Here is a 22,553-nt window from a genome sequence, read left to right on the forward strand (position 1 = left end):
CCCTGCTCTGCTGCACCTGGGGGTGACGGCACGCTCCCACGGGCTACTGGAGTACCACACCCACTTCCCTAACCAGCTCAATAAGCACTATGTGTATAGGTGACAGACATACTGAATAGATGCACACCTCTTACAAGAAAAATGTGTTCACTCACAACTCTAGAGCTCTTGCTTTCATGCACCATGATCATCACATGATGCACAGAATAAGTGTGACTCCTGATCAAAAGAGCCCAATGAACCTGCTATCAAGAAGTAGCCAAGATGTTTTCCTCTCTGGTGTATTCCCCAGATCCAAGACTCAGAGGCCAGAATCCGCTTCCACCAGCACCAGTGCCCCACCCTCCACTGGGCTGAGAGACGGGCCTGAGAGAGACATCCTCACACACACACTCACCTCCCTGCTCAGGTAATCACTCACACTCAGATACATAATCAGACAATCATCCTAATCTGTTTGTAGAAGTAAACTTCGTTGTGTAAATGGAATGGACTGCATTTATATAGTGTTTTTATGCCTCCGCCGGCAATAGCCAGGCCGGAGGCATTATGGATCCGGGTTGTCCGTCCGTCTGTCCGTACATCCGTACGATGTTCGTTAACGCGATATCTGAGGAACGCCTTGACGGAATTTCAACAAACATCGACTTAGACTCAAGGATGATCTGATTCGATTTTGGTGGTCAAAGGTCAAAGGTCAAGGTCACTGTGACCTCTCGAATGCCATTTTCAAGCTTGTTAACGCGATATCTCAGGAATGCCTTGACAGAATTTCATCAAATTTGTCTCAAACATCGACTTGGAATCAAGGATGAACTGATTAGATTTTGGGGGTCAAAGGTCAAAGGCCAAGGTCACTGTGACCTCCTGAACGCCATTTTCAAGCTTGTTAGCGCAACATCTCAGGAATGCCTTGACGGAATTTCATCAAATTTGCCTCAAACATCGCCTTGGACTCAAGCATGAACTAATTAGATTTTGGTGGTCAAAGGTCAAGGTCACTGTGACCACTCGAATGGCAATTTCAAGCTTGTTAACGCGATATCTCAGGAATACCTTGACGAAGTTTCATCAAATTTGCCTCAAACATCGACTTGGACTCAAGGATGAACTGATTCGATTTTCGTGGTCAAAGGTCAAGGTCGCTGTAACCTCACGAATGCCATTCCCAAGTTCGTTAAGGCGATATCTCAAGAACGGCTTGATGGAATTTCTGCCAATTTGGCTCAAACATCGACTTGGACGCAAGGATGAACTGATTCCAATTTGGTTATCAAAGGTCAAGGTCACTGTGACCTCTCCAACGCCATTTTCAAGCTTGTTAACACGATATCTCAGGAATGCCTTGACGGAATTTCATCACATTTGCCTCAAACATTAATTTGGCCTCAAGGATGAGCTGATTACATTTTGATGGTCAAACTTCAAGGTCACTGTGACCTCACAAACGCCATTCCCAAGTTCGTTAACGCAATATCTCAAGAACGGCTTGATAGAATTTCTTCTGATTTGGCTCAAACATCGACTTGGACGCAAGGATGAACTGATTCCATTTTGGTTATCAAAAATGAAAGGTCAAGGTCACTGTGACCTCTTGAATGCCATTTTCAAGCTTGTTAACGCGATATCTCAGGAATGTCTTGATGGAATTTCTTAGAATTTGCCTCAAACGTCCACTTGGACTCAAGGATGAACTGATTACATTTTGGTGGTCAAAGTTCAAGGTCACTGTGACCTCACACACCCAATTTCCAAGCTCTGTAACGCAACATCTCAGGAGCGCCTTGACGGAATTTCTTCCAATTTGCCTCAAATGGCGATTTGGACTCAAGAATGAACTAATGGCGGAGGCATAAGTCCACGTTGCGGTTGTTCTAGTTCTAGTCTAGCGACCAGTCAAAGCACTACAACACATGCCTACACTCACCCATTCACACACCGATGGCAGCAAGCAGAGATGGGAAAAGTACTGACATTCTGTACTTGAGTAGAAGTACAGTTACTTGTGTAAAAAACTACTCTGGTAAAAGTAGAAGTACCGATTCAATTATTTTACTCAAGTAAAAGTAAAAAAGTACAGGCTCTGAAATGTACCCAATGAGTAAAAGTAAAAGTATTTTTACCGTATCTTTCTGAATGACTGAACCTCACATCATAGAATATAATTTGAGGATAAAAGATCCCCTACAAATGTTTTACACTTCTTAAAACTCTATTTTAAATAGTGTGCTATGGTTTTTCCACACACAAAAAACCCCATTAAAATCATCTAGTCCTCCCTCATTAATATTTCCATGATATATGAATGTGCAAATAGTTAGACAAGTTTAACTGCTGGATACAAGGTGTCCCTTACAAAATGCAGTATCACAATACTCGAGACTGATATGATACTGATACCTAATGGATAAGGAACTGAATGTCCACAGGTTGATTACATTCACAAATTCAAGGTTTATTATTAAGACAGAACTGTCTCTGGTGTTAGAACACCACCATATTGCATAGCTGAATGTTGACAGTGCACAAACTGAATGTATGTGTTAGAACAACACCATAAGGGGCCATGCACACAGGGAGCGGTTATTTAAAAAAGAACGCTTGGAAAAGCCAGATTATTGGCAACTCTGGAAGCAGCGAGATGAAAATCCTCCTCTCCTGGGAGAAGACTCGAGGTGGGAGGAGTGAAGAGGAGCAGGGCGCTTTTCCTGTTAAACTTTCCTCAGCTTTCAGCGCCCAGAGCGCTGCGCTAAAAAAAACACCACCAGCTTTTAAGCGCGATGAAATGCTTCTTGAAAGAGATGCGCGCTAAGCACGTACTTATAGAGAATGAATTGCAAAAAGACGAGCGCTAATAAGTGCTGGCTGCTGCCTGTCTGCACGGCCCCTAATGTCTGCGTGTCTCCCCTCAGAGAAAATCCGTAGGTTTCTCTTCTTTGTGCTTCTTTGTCCACGCCCCGGAGGAGTGCCAAGTCATACTATTGGCGGAGCTGGAATGAGCTTTTATCAGCAGCGCTGGGAAACTCGTCTATTACTTCTGCGCCGTTCTCCCGTTTCTACTCGTTTTTAAATTACATTCTCGTGCATTTAAACAGAAGTAACTAACCTGTTTTGAAAATGTACACAAGTAAAAGTACAGATACTTGTGTTCAAATGTAACGAGTAAAAGTAAAAAGTTGTCAGAAAATTAAATACTCAAGTAAAGTACAGATACTCGAAAAATCTACTTAAGTACAGTAACAAAGTATTTGTACTTCGTTACTTCCCATCTCTGGCAGCAAGCTACTACGCAGGGTGCTGGCACAACCATCAGGAGCAATTTGGGCTTCAATATCTTGCTGAAGGACACTTCGACATGTGAGCTGGAGGAGCCGGGGATCGAACCACCGGCCTTCTGATTGGTGGACGACCCGCTCTACCTCCCGAGCCACAGCCGCCCCCCAAGCCCTCCTCTTGTGTGATATTAGGCTTGATTTTAAAGTTAGAGTTCAAGATGAGGATTAGAGTTCAGACTAACTTAAGGTTAGACATAGAAAGGGTTGGGGTTCAGATCAGGGGATAGGGATTGAGTTGATGTCAGTTCATGTGTCTTTCTCCCTCTCTCCCCTCCAAGGAGCCTGCTGGATGATCCAACCTTCCACCAGTCTCTGGTCAGCGGGGCGTCCGAGCCCGTCCCCTACTTCAGCCAGCTTCGAGAGACAACTCCTTCTCAACACTCCCTGCTTCCCTCCTCCCCCCCTTCCCTCCAGCACCTCCACCCGCCGTCTTGCTCCTCCCCCCCTTCCCTCCAGCACCTCCACCCCCCGTCTTGCTTGGGGATGGCAGAGGCCTCGGTGAGAGAACAGCGCGGCACAGTGGGCGGTGCAGGGAGTGCAGGATGGTTGGGAAGCAGAACACAGAACGCACCACACACACAGAAGCTTGCTCAAAAACTGTCCCGACTGAGAGGAGAAAACTTTGCCCAGAGGAGTGTGCAAGGAGGCATGTGCAGGTTAGTGGGGGCATGTGCAGGTTAGTGGTCACTGGTTCAACAACTAAGCGCACTAATTTGGTTTGTAATGTTTTTAGTGGCCTCTAATTACTAATTTTAGTACTCACAAATTCCTGGAAATCATTCTCTTTCATGGTGACATCGTGCTGCAGTAGTAGATGTAATTACTGTATATACGAGGGATCAGCCGAGCAGCATTTTGGTAAACAAACCGCGTCACTGGGTGGCAACGGCAATGGAACCCTATGGGAGGCGTGAGCGTCTGACTCTAGCCGGCTGACTCTGTTTACATTTTAAAAACGGCGACAGTTCACACAACTTTAACACGACATGCATATATTATACTAATATCAAACTCTTAAGCTACTTCTGCTCTCACTCAGAATGTCAAAATATAAGCGATGTGATGTATAGTTTTTGAGATATGAACGTTTGTTTGGCACAACTCATACTATTAACTGCCACAGGGTTCTGCATTTCTGGGTGGCAAGTGACGTCACACTGATTCGTCCTATTGCTTTAACCAATAAAACCATCATTTTTTGAACAATCCCGTCCCTCTGCACCATCAAATAAAACATCTCCCTGACTTTTGAATGAACCCATTATATCCCACCCCAACATCCTGTTTGTTTCGAACTCAAGCTCTCACTCTAGTGCCATATCCGCTGCGTACGCAGCCACTGGAAGAATGTTATTTTTGCTCCAAAAATGATCTTTATATATAAAACCGACCACCCACCAGCAGGTGGCGTGGTGCCCCCTGGGGCTGAGGCGGCCACCCAATCCTCACCCACGTGACTACGTCACGCCCGCTCAGCCCAAGGATAGTCACTCATTCGTTCTTCCAGCCACGCTGAGGACGTGTTATTGAAAGCTCCGTGTTAGCTCAAGTTTGCGCTCTTAAGCTAGGCTAAATTCCGTCTTATTGCCCACCTCAAGAGGGTTGTGTGGACGAGATTCTTCAGGCTTCGGCGACCCGATCCTGTTCTCTTCACCAGCGGCGTCGGAACAAGCTCATCTAAAGCTAAGAGTATCTTGCTTATTGCGGTTAACACCTGTATAGCTACCGCCGTGTAGCGTGCTCCGTCTACCCCAGCTGGGGTGACGATAGAATAGGCTTGAGAGCTAACTAAAGAAAGTCCCGCTCTCAAAGTGTGAATAGATAGCTAGCTTGCATACGTGCGAATAGCGTCTCACTTGCATTAGCACAGAACAATAGGCTAACACCAAAGTAGCCGGCTGCGTTTTCCCCGGACGGGGTAATGCACCCAGTTGTTAAATAGATAGCTAGCTTGCATCCGTGCAAATAGTATCTTGTGTGCTAGCACATTAGGCGCAGGCTACCTCCGTGTAGAGCGCGTACGTTCACTCCGGCTGGAGTAACGTTAAGAGAGAGTAGTAGCTCAAGAGCCGGGCTCTCCAGCTTAGCTAGATAGCTAGCTTGCACCTGTGCGGCTAGCGTCTGACGTTGCGTTAACACTTCGGCTACCCTTTTACCATTGCAGGCTTACTGCTTAGCTTACACGGTAAAACCTCTGCTAATTCCTGGTACAGCCTGCGGGTGCTTGCTGCGAGTTAGCTTGGGCATAACTCGTGCAATGAGCCAGGCGGCTGCCATGAGAAAGGGGGGGACAGCCAGGCGCTGTGAAAGGTGCGATGCTACGCTGGCCGGTTTCGATCGGCACGATGACTGTGTGTTCTGCCTGGGGCATGAGCACGCTGCTCAGGCGCTGCTGAAGGCTAGCTTCTGCACCATCTGTGACGGCTTCAACCTGGGCGAGTTGCGAGCAAGAGCTGCGCTCTTTGTCGAGGAGGACTTGCCGCCCAGCGGCGCGCCCCCCGAGGGGTGTGCATCCGCGGCGTCCGACCGCCCGGTCGGAGGTGAAGCACCCGCTGCTCAGGGTCTCCCGGACCAGTCCGAGCAGCAGGATCTGAATTGGGGCAATAAGCCTATGCTTCCCATGTTGGAGCAGGGTGAGCTCTTCCCCTACGACCCCTTGGTCGATACCCCCCAGGAGGACACCCCCCAAGGGGAGATGTCCGGCGGGGAGGATTGGGACGGTGCCACCACCGTCACCACTGCTGTAGAGGCTCGCTCAGAGATGAGCAGTAACAAGCCCTACCAGAAGCAGTTTCACAGGGTGATGTCGAGGGCTGCAGCGAAGCTAGGCATCGCTTGGGCCGAACCACCCCAGCCCCCTGCATCAGTGCTGCAGGGGTGCCATTTCCAGGCACGCCAGGCACCCCGCCCGAAACGCCGAATGCCCGTCTGTGTAGACGTGATCCGTGCTGTGCAGGACGGATGGGATAAGCCTCAGGAGGCCAAGCCGCTGTGTGCAGGCATGGTTCCGTGGTCGGCGGTCGAGGAGAAGCTCGCGTTCTCCGCGATGCCCCCCCTCGAGGAGATGGTGGCTTCCCACCTGGCCTCCAACGCCAGCAATCCCACACTGCCCTCCAAGGCGTGCCAACTGGCCGAAAAGGCGTATTTGGCGGCGGGGCAGTCCGCCGCCATCACGAACAACCTGGCCATCCTGCAGGGTTACCAGGCTGTGCTCCTGTGGGAGATGCAGGGTGACCCCGCTCCTGAGCTGTTCACGGAGCTCAGGATGGCCACCGACCACGCCTTGCGCATGGTCGACTGCCTGGCGCAGAACAGTGGGAAGGTCATGGCCTTCTCCGTTCTGACTCACCGTCACCTGTGGCTGAACCTCACTCAGCTCCCCGAGCAGGAGAAGAGGAGGCTACTGGGGGTGAAGATCTCTCCGGAGGGCCTATTCGGTCCTTCCGTGGAGGATTTGGCCCAGCGGTTGGAGAGGCAGCAGCGAGACTCCGCTGCGGTCAGATCCCTCTTGCCTCGGCGGCAACGAGGGGAAGACCGCCGGTTTCAGGTGGCAGCACATGCGCCGAGTCGCCCTCCGGGGCCCCTGGCGCCGCGAGCCACCCCATGCCCGCGGGTGCGGGCCCCACAGGCTCGTGCGCCTTCAATGGCGGCACCCCACCCGGCCGCAGTGGGCCCATCCTGGGTCCCACGGCAGGCCAGGATACGCGGCCCTCGCCCTCAGCGGGTACGAGGGGGTGCGCGGGCGGCGGGTGACCTGGCCTGCTCTTAGTCGTCTCCCTTGGGGAAGGGGGGGGCTATGAGCCCACCGTCGTTGGAGCTCAGCGCTCAACTTCGGTCCAGAGTTCAGCAGGGACCTGCCCAGTCCGCCACTCGCCGGCACTATGCGCCCGGCGGGGACGGCAGCTCGCCAAGGCTTGGGCTCAGAGCCAGCCTTCGGCTTGTAGCTTCAGGGACAAGCCCACCGTCCTCGGTGCCCAAGGCCCGAGTTCGGTCGGGAGCTCTCCCAGGGTCTCATACCCGTCATCAAGGCTCGCCTTGGTCCATGGCTACGGCTAGAAGCTTCCAGGACAAGCCCACCATCAATGGCGCCGTGGGCCCATTGATGGCGCCGTGGGCCCACAGCTTCTACGGAACTGTCCATGCGGCAGGGGGGCATATCCGCTCACGTCCTGCCCCCCCCCCATTTTCTCCCCCCATCAGGGCACCGGATCAGGTCCCAGTGCCCAACAATATACTCATGACCAGAGGGGGCGGTTTCCGCTCCTTTTGGCCACAAGAGACCATCTTTGTCCAACAGGCTCAACGCCTGGGAGCTTCTATGTTCCCCGACCCCATGGTTACGGCGCACCCTCCAGAGGGGATACACTCTCCAGTTTGCCAGGCCCCCACCCACGTTCGACGGGATCCCCGATTCGGCCGTGGAGGGGCGGTCCATGGACATACTCCGCAAGGAGGTTACTTCGCTCCTCGCCAAAGGGGCGATTCGCTCGGTTCCCAAGGCAGAGGTGCGCTCGGGTTTCTACCACAGGTACTTTGTCATGCCCAAGAAGGACGGCTCCATGCGTCCAATTTTGGACCTTCGGCGTCTCAACAAGACGCTGAGGAAGTTCCCGTTCCGAATGCTCTCTTTTCCCCGCCTGTTCAACGCGTTGAGACCAGGGGATTTCTTTACTTCCGTGGATCTGAAAGATGCGTTCTTCCATGTCCCCGTGGTTCAGAGACACAGGAAATACCTGAGGGTCTCCTTCCTGGGGAAGGCTTACGAGTTCTGTGTCTTGCCGTTCGGCATGTCTTTGAGCCCGCGAACCTTCACGTGGAGACAGCCTTGGCTCCCCTCCGCGTGAGTGGGATCCGCGTCTTACTCTATCTCGACGACGCTCTCATAGTGGCGGACTCTATGGTCCGTGCCACGGAACATACCAAGGTGGTGACCGATCACCTGCAGTCAGGTGTTGGACAGGGTGAGTGAACAGCGCCTTCAGCACATTTTAGTGGCCCCCTTTTGGCCCAAGCAGATATGATTTGCGGACCTGATCTCCTTGGCGCAATGTCCGCCCTGGGCGCTGCCGGTGCGGGCAGATCTTCTGTCCCAGGTGGAAGAGGAGGTGCTCCACCCCTCCCCAAGCAGGTGGAAGCTAGCAGTCTGGCTCCTGAACGGGACCATTTGCTAGCCCAGGGCTTGCCCGATAATGTGGTGTGCACTATTCAGAGTGCTATGGCTGCTTCGACCCGCTCTCAGTAAGGGCGTGGATCCAGTGAACTGCGGTGTGCGACCAGTTCTGTTTCCTTCAAAGCCTGCTTGACGCGGGCCAGTCCCCGCAGTCGCTTAAGGTGTACGTAGCCGCGATTTCTGCTTGCCACATGGGAATTGAGGGGAGTCCCGTGGGGGCGTTCCGCTTCATGAAGGGAGCGTGTAGGCTGCGCCCGCCGTCGCGGTGCGTCTTTCCCAAATGGGACTTGGTTACGGTGCTGGATGGGCTCACGGGTCATCCGTTTGAGCCCTTGGACTCCGCCGATCTGAAATTTCTGTCTTTGAAGACCGCGCTGCTGCTGGCCTTGTCGTCAGGAAAGAGGGTTGGTGACCTGATTGCCCTCTCGGTGCAGCAGGCCTGTATGGTTTTTGGGGATGATGGGCGCAGGGTTACGTTGCGACCTAACCCGGCTTATCAACCTAAGAATATTAATGCCAGCTTTAGGTCTATGGTCATAGACTTGTCAGCATTCTGTCCCCCGCCGTTCAGTTCGGACGAGGAGAGGCGCTTGCACATGCTGTGCCCCGTAAGGGCGCTCTCGGCCTATGTGGCCAGGACGCGTTCATTACGCACTACAAACCAGTTGTTGGTCTGATTTGGGCAGAAGGCCCAGGGCGGACCCCTTTCCAAGGATCGCTTATCACACTGGATAGTGGAGGCGATTGCTTTGGCATACTCTGCCATGGGTAAGGTAGGGCTGTGGCTGTGGCGATTCACTTATCTCCCGATTCGATACTATCATGATTCTTGGGTGCCGATTCGATTTATATTGCGATTCTTAAGTATTGCGATTCTACGATTATTGCGATTCGATATTACGATTTATTGCGATTTTTGTTTATTTTTTTCTTTTCTTTTTTCAGTTTGTTTGCTTTTTTACACTAGATTAGAACATGGGAAAAGTTGAATCATACACTAGAAACTGTATATTATATATCATGAGTAGGGCTGGGCAATATAGTTAAAAACAGGGGCGGACTGGGATCATAATTCAGGCCGGGCATTAGATACCAAGCAGGCGTGTGAAATTTGGGCCGTTTGAAGCCAGATTTGGGCCGTTTGAAGTCCAATTTTACAATGAGATGCACCCACTTTAACCCTGAAGTGTAATTATTACTTCAGACTAACTAATAAAGTAATAAAACCACTAGTAAACCAGTAGGCGGCGCCTGGCCTGCTGTTCAGTGAGTGGCCTGACTGCAAGCACACACAAAAAAATTTTTTTTTTTTTTTTTTTGCGATTATCGATTCTCGAATAAAAGATCGATCCAAAAAATCGTGACATTAAAAATCGCGATACTTAGGTGAATCAATTTTTTCCCCCACCCCTAGTATCAAGGCGCATTCTACGCGAGGCGACATCTTCCGCGCTGTTGCGTGGTGTATCGGTGGAGGACATGTGCGCTGCGGCCTCATGGTCCTCTCATCACACGTTTGTTAGATACTACAGCCTCTACATGTCCGGTTCGCGTTTCGCACATGCGGTACTGTCAGTGGCAAGAAGGTAGTATCGTTGCCCCTCCAAATGTCACACGGTCGGGCATGGGCGTTCGCCATGTGGCCATGGTTCACCGATGCCTCTCGGGTCGCTCTGAGGAGTGCTCCCGGCAGCAAGGATGATTGAATTTGGCACTAGAGTGAGAGCTTGAGTTCGAAACGAAGTAAAAAGGTAGGGTTGTGCTACAACCCGGGTTTTACGAGTGAGAACGAGAGCTCTCACTACCCAGCCTTGCTGCGTCGATGCGTTGTTGGTTGCATCGTTCTCAGCGGGCTGGAAGGAGTGGCTATCCCTGGGCTGAGCGGGCGTGACGTAGTCACGTGGGTGAGGATTGGGTGGCCGCCTCAGCCCCAGGGGGCACCACGCCACCTGCTGGTGGGTGTTCGGTTATATAAAGATCATTTTTGGAGCAAAAATAACATTCTTCCAGTGGCTGCGTACGCAGCGGATATGGCACTAGAGTGAGAGCTCTCGTTCTCACTAGTAAAACCCGGGTTGTAGCACAACCCTAACATTTTAATACATCCAATCCAGGAAGCAAAGATGCCATTTCATGTAGTCTTTAAGCTGTGTATATGCGTGCGTGTGTGTGTGTGTGTGTGTGTGTGTGTGTGTGTGTGTGTGTGTGTGTGTGTGTGTGTGCATGCAGGTCTTCTGACTTTATATATGACCAGTGTGAAGATGTTCTGGTAAACACCCTCCAGAATCTGATGATGGAAGCTTTCCTGGGAGAGCTTGTCCTTACAGTGCACCCCCGCACCATCGTCTTACCACCTGCTTCTGCCAGGTACACACACACACATACACACACACACACACACATACACACAACCATGCTAAAACTCACACTAAAACTCTTCCATTGGTAACACCAACTAACTCTGCCAGCATTAATGCCATGCTGTGATCATTGAGCCCTACAGAACTCCTCAGTATGTAAGGGTTAATGCACTTCGAGGTGTACATTATCACTTTTTAAGGGACGACGCGAGAGGCGTGAACCGTCCGAGGTGAAGCCGAGGATGGTTTGCCTCCGCGAAGTCCCTTAAAAAGTGATAATGTACACCTCGAAGTGCATTAACCCGCTTATACCATGGTCACTTGCCAACAAAACAATAAGACCAGTCATTTATATTTCCATGTGTAATAAATAAAGCAATCTAAATGGCTAAATGTCTGTTATTCATACTGTAAATCAGTCTTCCACGAAATAAAATAGTCCCTCCCACCTCCACCACCCTCCGTTTTAAAGCCGACTCAAACGTTAACTTTATCACAGGAATGCAGGTTTAACGATGTTTTGCGTTCTACATTAAATGAAGACATTACCGTTTGGCAGCTTGCTTTATTTTGTATGATAGATACGTATTGGCCAAGTATATTAACATTTAAGAGCGAAGAGTTTCAGGAAGTGACACAGAGCAGCGGGGGCTCGCCCTGTGTGCTGTATGTGGTGAAATGCAGAGAGAGTTTTCTCTCTCTCTCTCTCTCTCTCTCTGTCAAAGGGCTCGCCCCCGCTCGTGCACGAGCCGAGGGAAATCTCCTCTTTCTCGCCGAGAAGAGCCTGGTGACGCGAGGTTAAAAAATCTCCGAAACGAAAATCAAAATTGTAAATAAGAGTTATTTTTGATAAACTGAGCACACAGGGGTGATTTAAATACTTACTTTGACCGACTCAATTTTTTTCTCAAGTTCCAAAATTGTCATATTAACCCTTAACGGGGGTATAGAGCTCAAACAGCTCTCTTGATACCACTGTTGAAACTATGGCGCATTGATATGAATGGTGAACAGACCATTTAGCTAGGTGTACATTATCACTGTACAATATCACAAAATAATGGACACCTTGCAGCCAATCAGAATCGAGTATTCACCCAGACCATGGTATAAACTATGGTTAATGTATTCCTGACACAATATACTATGGCTAATGTATTCCTGACACAATATACTATGGTTAATGTATTCCTGACACAATATACTATGGTTAATGTATTCTTGACACAATATACTATGGCTAATGTATTCCTCCTATAGTATACTATGGCTAATGTATTCCTGACACAATATACTATGGTTAATGTATTCCTCCTATAGTATACTATGGCTAATGTATTCCTCCTATAGTATACTATGGTTAATGTATTCCTGACACAATTAGTATTCTATGGTTAATGTATTCCTGACACAATATACTATGGTTAATGTATTCCTCCTATAGTATACTATGGCTAATGTATTCCTCCTATAGTATACTATGGCTAATGTATTCCTCTTATAGTATACTATGGCTAATGTATTCCTGACACAATATACTATTGTTAATGTATTCCTCCTATAGTATACTATGGCTAATGTATTCCTCCTATAGTATACTATGGCTAATGTATTCATCCTATAGTATACCATGGCTAATGTATTCCTGACACAATATGCTATGGCTAATGTATTCCTCCTATAGTATACTATGGCTAATGTATTCATCCTATAGTATACTATGGCTAATGTATTCCTCCTATAGTATACTATGGCTAATGTATTCCTCCTATAGTATACTATGGCTAATGTATTCCTCTTATAGTATACTATGGCTAATGTATTCCTGACACAATATACTATGGTTAATGTATTCCTCCTATAGTATACTATGGCTAATGTATTCCTGACACAATATACTATGGTTAATGTATTCCTCCTATAGTATACTATGGCTAATGTATTCCTCCTATTATTATACTATGGTTAATGTATTCCTGACACAATATACTATGGCTAATGTATTCCTCCTATAGTATACTATGGCTAATGTATTCCTCCTATAGTATACTATGGCTAATGTATTCCTCCTATAGTACACTATGGCTAATGTATTCCTCTTATAGTATACTATGGCTAATGTATTCCTGACACAATATACTATGGCTAATGTATTCCTCCTATAGTATACTATGGCTAATGTATTCCTCCTATAGTATACTATGGCTAATGTATTCCTCCTATAGTATACTATGGCTAATGTATTCCTCTTATAGTATACTATGGCTAATGTATTCCTGACACAATATACTATGGTTAATGTATTCCTCCTATAGTATACTATGGCTAATGTATTCCTCCTATAGTATACTATGGCTAATGTATTCCTCCTATAGTATACTATGGCTAATGTATTCCTGACACAATATACTATGGTTAATGTATTCCTCCTATAGTATACTATGGCTAATGTATTCCTCCTATAGTATACTATGGCTAATGTATTCCTGACACAATATACTATGGTTAATGTATTCCTCCTATAGTATACTATGACTAATGTATTCCTCCTATAGTATACTATGGCTAATGTATTCCTGACACAATATACTATGGCTAATGTATTCCTCCTATAGTATACTATGGCTAATGTATTCCTCCTATAGTATACTATGGCTAATGTATTCCTGACACAATATACTATGGTTAATGTATTCCTCCTATAGTATACTATGGCTAATGTATTCCTCCTATAGTATACTATGGCTAATGTATTCCTCCTATAGTATACTATGGCTAATGTATTCCTGACAATATACTATGGTTAATGTATTCCTCCTATAGTATACTATGGCTAATGTATTCATCCTATAGTATACTATGGCTAATGTATTCCTCCTATAGTATACTATGGCTAATGTATTCCTGACAGAATATACTATGGTTAATGTATTCCTCCTATAGTATACTATGGCTAATGTATTCCTGACACAATATAGTATGGTTAATGTATTCCTCCTATAGTATACTATGGCTAATGTATTCCTGACACAATATACTATGGCTAATGTATTCCTCCTATAGTATACTATGGCTAATGTATTCCTGACACAATATAGTATGGTTAATGTATTCCTCCTATAGTATACTATGGCTAATGTATTCCTGACACAATATACTATGGCTAATGTATTCCTCCTATAGTATAATATGGCTAATGTATTCCTGACACAATATACTATGGCTAATGTATTCCTCCTATAGTATACTATGGTTAATGTATTCCTGACACAATATACTATGGTTAATGTATTCCTCCTATAGTATACTATGGCTAATGTATTCCTGACACAATATACTATGGCTAATGTATTCCGCCTATAGTATACTATGGCTAATGTATTCCTGACACAATATAGTATGGTTAATGTATTCCTCCTATAGTATACTATGGCTAATGTATTCCTGACACAATATACTATGGCTAATGTATTCCTCCTATAGTATACTATGGCTAATGTATTCCTGACACAATATAGTATGGTTAATGTATTCCTCCTATAGTATACTATGGCTAATGTATTCCTGACACAATATACTATGGCTAATGTATTCCTCCTATAGTATACTATGGCTAATGTATTCCTGACACAATATACTATGGCTAATGTATTCCTCCTATAGTATACTATGGTTAATGTATTCCTGACACAATATACTATGGTTAATGTATTCCTCCTATAGTATACTATGGCTAATGTATTCCTGACACAATATACTATGGCTAATGTATTCCGCCTATAGTATACTATGGTTAATGTATTCCTGACACAATATACTATGGTTAATGTATTCATCCTATAGTATACTATGGCTAATGTATTCCTCCTATAGTATACTATGGCTAATGTATTCCTCCTATAGTATACTATGGCTAATGTATTCCTGACACAATATACTATGGTTAATGTATTCCTCCTATAGTATACTATGGATAATGTATTCCTCCTATAGTATACTATGGCAAATGTATTCCTCCTATAGTATACTATGGCTAATGTATTCCTCCTATAGTATACTATGGCTAATGTATTCCTCCTATAGTATACTATGGCTAATGTATTCCTCCTATAGTATACTATGGCTAATGTATTCCTGACACAATATACTATTGTTAATGTATTCCTCCTATAGTATACTATGGCTAATGTATTCCTGACACAATATACTATTGTTAATGTATTCCTCCTATAGTATACTATGGCTAATGTATTCCTCCTATAGTATACTATGGCTAATGTATTCCTGACACAATATACTGTAATATGGTTAATGTATTCCTCCTATAGTATACTATGGCTAATGTATTCCTCCTATAGTATACTATGGCTAATGTATTCCTGACACAATATACTATGGTTAATGTATTGTGTGTTCCCAGGAGGAGAGTCCAGAGCCATGATTGAGGAAGAGAGAAAGCAAGTTTAAGAGAGTAATAGGATCCAGCAGGGACTTACCCTGGACCCCTACCAGCTGTCCAGCCTCCCACACATTTCCCTCAGCTGCTGCTATTTGCTCTCATTATGTAACCTCTAACCCACACATCATTATGTAACCTCTAACCCACACATCATTATGTAACCTCTAACCCACACATGGGCTCATTATGTAACCTCTAACCCACACATGGGCTCATTATGTAACCTCTAACCCACACATGGGCTCATTATGTAACCTCTAACCCACACATGGGCTCTCATTATGTAACCTCTAACCCACACATGGGCTCATTATGTAACCTCTAACCCACACATGGGCTCATTATGTAACCTCTAACCCACACATGGGCTCATTATGTAACCTCTAACCCACACATGGGCTCTCATTATGTAACCTCTAACCCACACATGGGCTCATTATGTAACCTCTAACCCACACATGGGCTCATTATGTAACCTCTAACCCACACATGGGCTCATTATGTAACCTCTAACCCACACATGGGCTCATTATGTAACCTCTAACCCACACATGGGCTCATTATGTAACCTCTAACCCACACATGGGCTCATTATGTAACCTCTAACCCACACATGGGCTCATTATGTAACCTCTAACCCACACATGGGCTCATTATGTAACCTCTAACCCACACATGGGCTCATTATGTAACCTCTAACCCACACATGGGCTCATTATGTAACCTCTAACCCACACATGGGCTCATTATGTAACCTCTAACCCACACATGGGCTCATTATGTAACCTCTAACCCACACATGGGCTCATTATGTAACCTCTAACCCACACATGGGCTCATTATGTAACCTCTAACCCACACATGGGCTCATTATGTAACCTCTAACCCACACATGGGCAAAATGCGGCCCCAGGGCCGGACCCGGCCCCTGGGCCATCTCAATCCGGCCCCCAACGTCCTCAAAGAAAAACAAAACAACCCCCAAAAGCTCAATAAAGGGCAGAATTATGTTAATAAATCTCATCTGCTACAGCCATTGGATTTGTATCACTATTATATTGGGAGATTAACGAGAAATTATCAATCACAACGGTAGAGAGGGTTAAAAATAGTGAGACTCCCGTGAAAATGAGTGTTGGCAGGTATAATCTCCAATGTGTGGCCCTTTGCTTTCTTGATGTAAGTCAGTATGGCCCATTGGGGAAAGAAATGTGCCCACCCCCCCTCTCCTTTTCCAATTTCTTCCTTCCCTCACTGCTAGTTACCCAAATGTTTTTTTCCTCCGATTTGTTTATTGGTTTTACGAAATACAAATGTCCAGGACGTCACTTATCACTTTTCAATGTTGTGTCAAGTACATTGTGGATGTTATGTTATATAACAAAAACTTGCACAATCCAGTGACAGAGACATAAAAACAACCCCAACAACAACAAAACAAACACCACAAAATGTACATGTCGGCCACTAAGACAAAAATTGAAGATAAAATACCCAATTTACAAGATAAAGAGAAACGTTTCAAAGCCACTACAGATGTATACAAAAACAAAAAAACAAAAAGGAAGAAAGATAGCTGCTACTCTGGAACAACAGCAAACTCCAGCCTCCCAGCATGTGCAAAAAAGGGCCCCCAAGTTTTAGTGAATTTGGCAAGTGAGCCATTAACAGTACACCTTATCTTTTCCACTTTAACAAAATAAAGAATATCCCTGATCCAAGAAGCATGAGAGGGAGGTGCGGTTTATTTCCACCTCAGCAAAATCAGACGTCTGGCCAACAATAGTTAACCCAAATCTAACCATATACTCTCCCTCACTCGCCCTACCTCCCCCATTTGGCCTGATAAGCCTGTATCCTAGCTCATCCTCACAAAGAGCTTCTACACCAACTCCACGTCAAGTAGGAAACGGCACACCTTCAAAGTCAAAACCGGAGTGAGGCAAGGATTCTAGGGGTGGGCGATACCACAAAATTTGGCTTTGATCTGATACCAAGTAATACAGGGCCAGAATCACCAATATCGATACAGATACTTTTTTATTATAGATTGTTTTCAGGTGATGTCACTTCAAGATGGCGACCGGGGTGAGATCAACATTGACCATTGGCTTGTTTACAAACCATGTGATCATGCTGGGGGGCAACCAGCAGCAGGCTACATAGGAAAGCAACCATAGCAGGCTACATAGGAAAGCACAAGCAAAATGGGACAAGTTGCTGGAAAATGGCTTCTCTTCAGTGTGTATGGATCATATCCTGTATGTTTTGCAATCTTCTGGTGATACCTGCAGTGTGGAGCGGCATCCAACCCTCTGGCATACTCGCTTTCCTCCAGTCTTCATAGTAGCTCTGGGAGAGCTGTCCCCCAGCGATGTGATCGCATGTGTGCAAACCGGCTTATGTGCTTTCATGTAGAGTACAGGTGAATTGAACAATTTGTGGACACGAGCATTTTTCTCATCTCTTAATGAATAAATATAATCGTTCAAGTTCAAGTACTATACTAAATGTGTGTAAATTATGTTCATATTGAAAAGATAGACATGGTTATTTATTCATATTGGTTTACGAGGGATTAGCCGAGCAGCATTTTGGTAAACAAACCACGTCACTGGGTGGCAACTGCAATAGAACCCTATGGAGCCCAAGTGGCGCGAGGCGCAGAGATGGGCGAAAATACATCAAGTATTTTGATACAAATTACAAATACTTGCTCAAAAAAAGTATCACAATACAAATAAAAAATACTGGTCTGAAAAATGTATTTCAAATACAATTTTTTTTTTACAGATTTTCTTTTCGGATGGCGGATTAAAAGAAACAGACTCTGTGTGTAAACTCAACTCAAACTAATTTCCTCATCTAGTCAAGAACAGCCAAATCCACAACTGTAGAGTGGGCATGGCTTCGAAGGGCTGGGCTCCAGACCTATAGGCTATAAACTCCTTGTCCAGGGATAACATTTTAATGTTTATTCATTTTTATTCTATTCGTTTATTTGGCAGGGACATATACAAAAAAAAACATTAAACCCCATAGGGGAAGAGATGCTTTGTAACAGATTTAGCCATAGGCTACTTTCCATCTGGAGCCCCTGTTCTGTTGCACCTTTTTTCTTTTGGAAAACTAAATGCATGATAGCTGTGGGATATACTGGTTGTTTTATATTCATTGTATTCACACAAAAAAGAAAAGCTCTGTCCAGTGTGATGGAAAAATTGCTGAAATGCCCTGCTGATCCATCAATAATGAGATATCCGTTTCAAGTGTTTTTAGGAGGTTTTTATTCTAGATTAACATCTGTGCACAGAGGTCTCCCCGACCACGTTGTCAGGCAGGAGCCCCGAATCATTGTTTACAACACATCATATACTGAAACTATGACACCCGCCCCCCACCCTGGAGGGCAGTACTTTTCCACTTCATTCAACCTCTCTCCAACTCAGTATATTTCCATGACGTCAATAGTTAATCTGATGTTCACGAGACATAACAATCCAGTCTATTCCCTCAAAGCAAGATACATGTTCTCCCTGTACAGCAATATTCTGCAATGATGAAGAACATAGTTCACAAAATACATCTTAGAAGGACCATAGTTCATAAGCAATCAATCAATAAGCACTCAATCAATAATTTGCTATCACACCAGTAACCTGGAACACTTTTATTTTTAGATATTTTTTGAGTGAGATCGTCCTACCTCATGCAAATGATAAGAAATGTGACATGAATCTTAATTTTCTATTAAAGCAAAGTAAAAAAATAAATAAAAAAATAACCCGTCAATTATTGTTCTTAGAAAGAAAATCGGAATCGGCCAAAATCGGTATCGGCAAGTCAGACTATTCAAAAATCGGAATCGGCCAAGAAAATGGCAATCGGTGCATCTCTATACAAACCACACCTCTTTTGCGGGCACGAGCTCCTGTGCACTAGCATTTTCATGTGCACGTGCTCTCAACTTTATTAGAAAAACCTGGATCAATTTACCGAGTTGAAAACCAGAGTCATGGTATCGTTCAGCTGGGTTGAAATGATCTGCTTAAGCCAAGCCAGATCAAGGGACAGATCCCGGATCTGCTTATCCTACTTACTTTACTTTACTTTTACTTTATTGGTTTATTGTGACGGGACAATGCACATTAATGGACATGTTCAGAAATATAGAAGCCTCTATATACGAAAACATGTAAATATGCCGGAGTTAGCTAATGCTAGTTTACATCCGTAGTCCCCAATAAATATCAAAACAATCATTCATTACATTCATTCAACGCACAAACTGATATACATGTAACGTGTCATTGCAAGAGATACCACAACATTACAGACAGGATGTACATGCAGCATGTCAGTGCTAAAAGAAGAATACTACACCTTACATTCGACAGGTTACATGATAACAATACATAAATACAATAGCCTACGGAAGGCTACTCTACTCTCTCTTAAGTGCTACACTTAAGTGGTGAAGTGCCTAGTGCAGGAAGAGAAGAAGATTTGGAAGGTAGCTATTAAGCTAGTGTTCACAAAATTGGTTTGTTTTAAGCCAGTTTTTGAGCTGGCTTTTGAATGCGGCAAAAGTGGGGCTTTCCCTAATAGCCATAGGCAGTGTCTTCCAGCTAGTGCTGCCATCGTGGTTTTTCTAGCTTGGACTTCACAGTCCCCCCTAGCTGCTGCCCTTGTGCTTACATTTCTATTCTTCCTTCTAATGAACTCCCCTAGAGGAGGAGGAGCCAAGCCGTGTAAACATTTATAGATTAGACACGTGCTTTTAAATGTTCTAAAATTGTTAAAGCTAAGGAGCTGATATTTCTCTAAGATTTCACAGTGATGATGTGATTGTGGTTTTTTGTCAAACACCTTGATGGCTTTTTTATAGAGCTGTTCAAGGGGTTTGAGCACAGTGACACCAGCGAAGGACCAAACAGTGGAGCAGTAGTCTATGTGAGAGAGAATCATACAGTGGAGGTAGGCTTTAGCAGCATCTGTTGTGATAAAGAGCCTGATTTGTTTGAAATTCTGTATGTTAAATCTAACTGTATTGGACACCTTTTTTACATGTTTTTTGAAAGTGAGGTTAGAGTCCAAAATAACCCCAAGGTACTTGAACTGAGGTACCAGTTCCAGTTCTTCTCTCTCCAGGAAGACATAGGATCTGCTCAACTTATTAGGTCGCTTGGTGAACATCATACATACAGTTTTCTTTGTGTTGAGCATGAGACATGAGTCTCGTAACCAGGCTTGTACCTGGGCCAATGCACTCTCTCTCTCTGTCGTTTGGGTTAGGTGATTTCTCTCCACTCCCCCAGGTACAGGGCCGAGGGGCTATCCTTTTACCACCCCGGCCTGGGGGGGTTCACCCGGGCTATATTTCTGGGCACACCTCTAGCAGCCATGTCACCGTATCGTCATCCACAGACAGCAGGCCATGCATCCCGTTGGGAGCCCGATACATCGGGCATTCCAGAATGACATGGTCTGCTGTCCAGTGGCGTGCCTGACCAAGTTGGTGCCCTAGGCAAGATTTTTGCTGGTGCCCCCCCAAAGAAAATATAATAAAAATGATATTGCAGCTAATTCCCCCACTGCAGTGCAGGCTCAGAATCGCCCTTCCCCAGTGGCGCTGGAAGTACTTTTAGGTAGGGGGTGCTGTAAGGAAGGGATCCTCGGTGCTGCCCGCAAGGGCAGCGCTGAAGAAAATTTGACGTTTTTTGGACTTTCATCCATATTTAGAAGAATATTTAATTTTAAATTAACATTAGGATTATACTGTTGTCATTATTCAGTATCTTCTCCTTTTCTCACTCACTTTAATGTAAGCACCTGCTCTCCCTTTAGTCGTTTTACACTACAACAGACAGCAACACAGGCATAAACACTGAACTTATTATTATTATTATGGAAAACCAGATTATGATGAAAATCAAACACTTTTGAAGAGAGAGTGTATGAAATAAGATTAGAGCTGGGAAGCACAAACTGTTTTTTAATGCATTTTGTTGGTGGTATAAACACAAGACAGCCAAATCCAACAATTTCGAAAATCTCATTTCTTGCCACCAGGGGGTGCTGCAGCACCCTCAGCACCCACCTTCCAGCTCCCTTGCCCTTCCCCCACTCTGAGGAAAAGCTCCAAGCAGGTAGAAGGGGGCGCGGCCGCGCAGGGGGTGGGGTGTTATGGATTAGGGACCATGGTGAAAGAAAGTGCTGCAACCCAGGCAGCCAGAAAGCCAGAATTAGAAAATTGATTTCACTATTATTTAAAGACTTTGTTGTTGTGCTTATTTTTTGTCTACTATTGCAAAATAATAGTAGGCCTATTATCATGAAAAAGTATTTGTAATTTTTTTTTTTTTTTTTACCCTCTCTGGCGCCCCTAACGGCTCAAGCGCCCCTAGCATTTGCCTAGTTCGCCTAATGGACGGCACGCCACTGCTGCTGTCTGTTCCTCTGCACCGCACTCACAGGTCGCACTAGGAGTCAAGCCCCATCTGAACATTGATGAGCGGAAACGCCCGACGCCGGTCCTGAGGCGATTAAGCCTCACCCATGCCTGTCTAGGCAGGTCCATCCCAATAGGAGGAGAACCGACATCGGGGATGAAGCAATGGAGTCTAGAGGTGTTTACCTCCCACTCCATTCTCCAAAGGTGATCCGCCCATCTTGCTGCACTGATGTTGGCTTCACTGCATTGCTGCAGGAGTTCCCGAGCAGCAGGAACAAATGGGTGTCTGGACTTGAGGCACCGGGGAGGCTCAGTTGTTGTGACAAGCCTTTCATGGAGCAGGTGGTTTGGCTCCATGGCCCGGCACGCCAGACGTGCTGTGGCTCCTTTGCGACGAAGTCCAGCGGGCTGGATGCCTGCAAGGATGGGGAGATTGTCCACAGGAGTGGGACGCAGGCATCCTGTCACAATGCGCAAGGCTTCATTGATGGGCGCATCGATGAGGCGAGTGTGAGCACTGCGACTCCATACCGGAGCGCAGTATTCGCTAGTTGAGTAAACAAGGGCCAGGGCTGCCGTATGCAAAGTTCTTGCGCCGGCACCCCAGCCTGACCCAACTAGTCGCCTCATCAATGCCACTCGTGTTGTCAGCTTCTTGCGCAGTGACTCGAGGTGTCGGCGGAACGTGAGCGACCTGTCCAGTGTCACGCCGAGGTAGGTTGGCTCGGCGCAAAATGGCAGGGTTGTTCCTCCGACATGTACCTGGAGCTCACGT

The 22,553-nt window shown here is 45.7% G+C and overlaps 1 protein-coding gene across 1 annotated transcript in view; it reads left to right on the forward strand.

Moving 5' to 3' along the window:
- Positions 1 to 22,333, forward strand: part of LOC310781625 (cilia- and flagella-associated protein 65-like) — a gene marked incomplete at both ends in the record, with an annotated part of 63,250 nt that extends 40,917 nt beyond the window's left edge. Inside the window, 7 exons of the mRNA XM_083642227.1 lie at positions 1 to 99; positions 293 to 409; positions 3,614 to 3,833; positions 5,500 to 6,649; positions 6,724 to 7,059; positions 10,767 to 10,872; positions 21,895 to 22,333. The exon at positions 1 to 99 is cut by the window's left edge and continues 125 nt beyond it. Of these exons, the coding sequence (XP_083498353.1) occupies positions 1 to 99; positions 293 to 409; positions 3,614 to 3,833; positions 5,500 to 6,649; positions 6,724 to 7,059; positions 10,767 to 10,872; positions 21,895 to 22,333 (2,467 nt within the window). The remainder of the gene's footprint in view (positions 100 to 292; positions 410 to 3,613; positions 3,834 to 5,499; positions 6,650 to 6,723; positions 7,060 to 10,766; positions 10,873 to 21,894) is intronic.
- Between the last annotated feature and the right edge of the window lie 220 nt (positions 22,334 to 22,553).

The sequence above is a fragment of the Poromitra crassiceps genome (assembly GCF_964638095.1).
Source record: "Poromitra crassiceps genome assembly, chromosome: 8".
Classification (NCBI taxonomy): Eukaryota; Metazoa; Chordata; class Actinopteri; order Beryciformes; family Melamphaidae; genus Poromitra; species Poromitra crassiceps.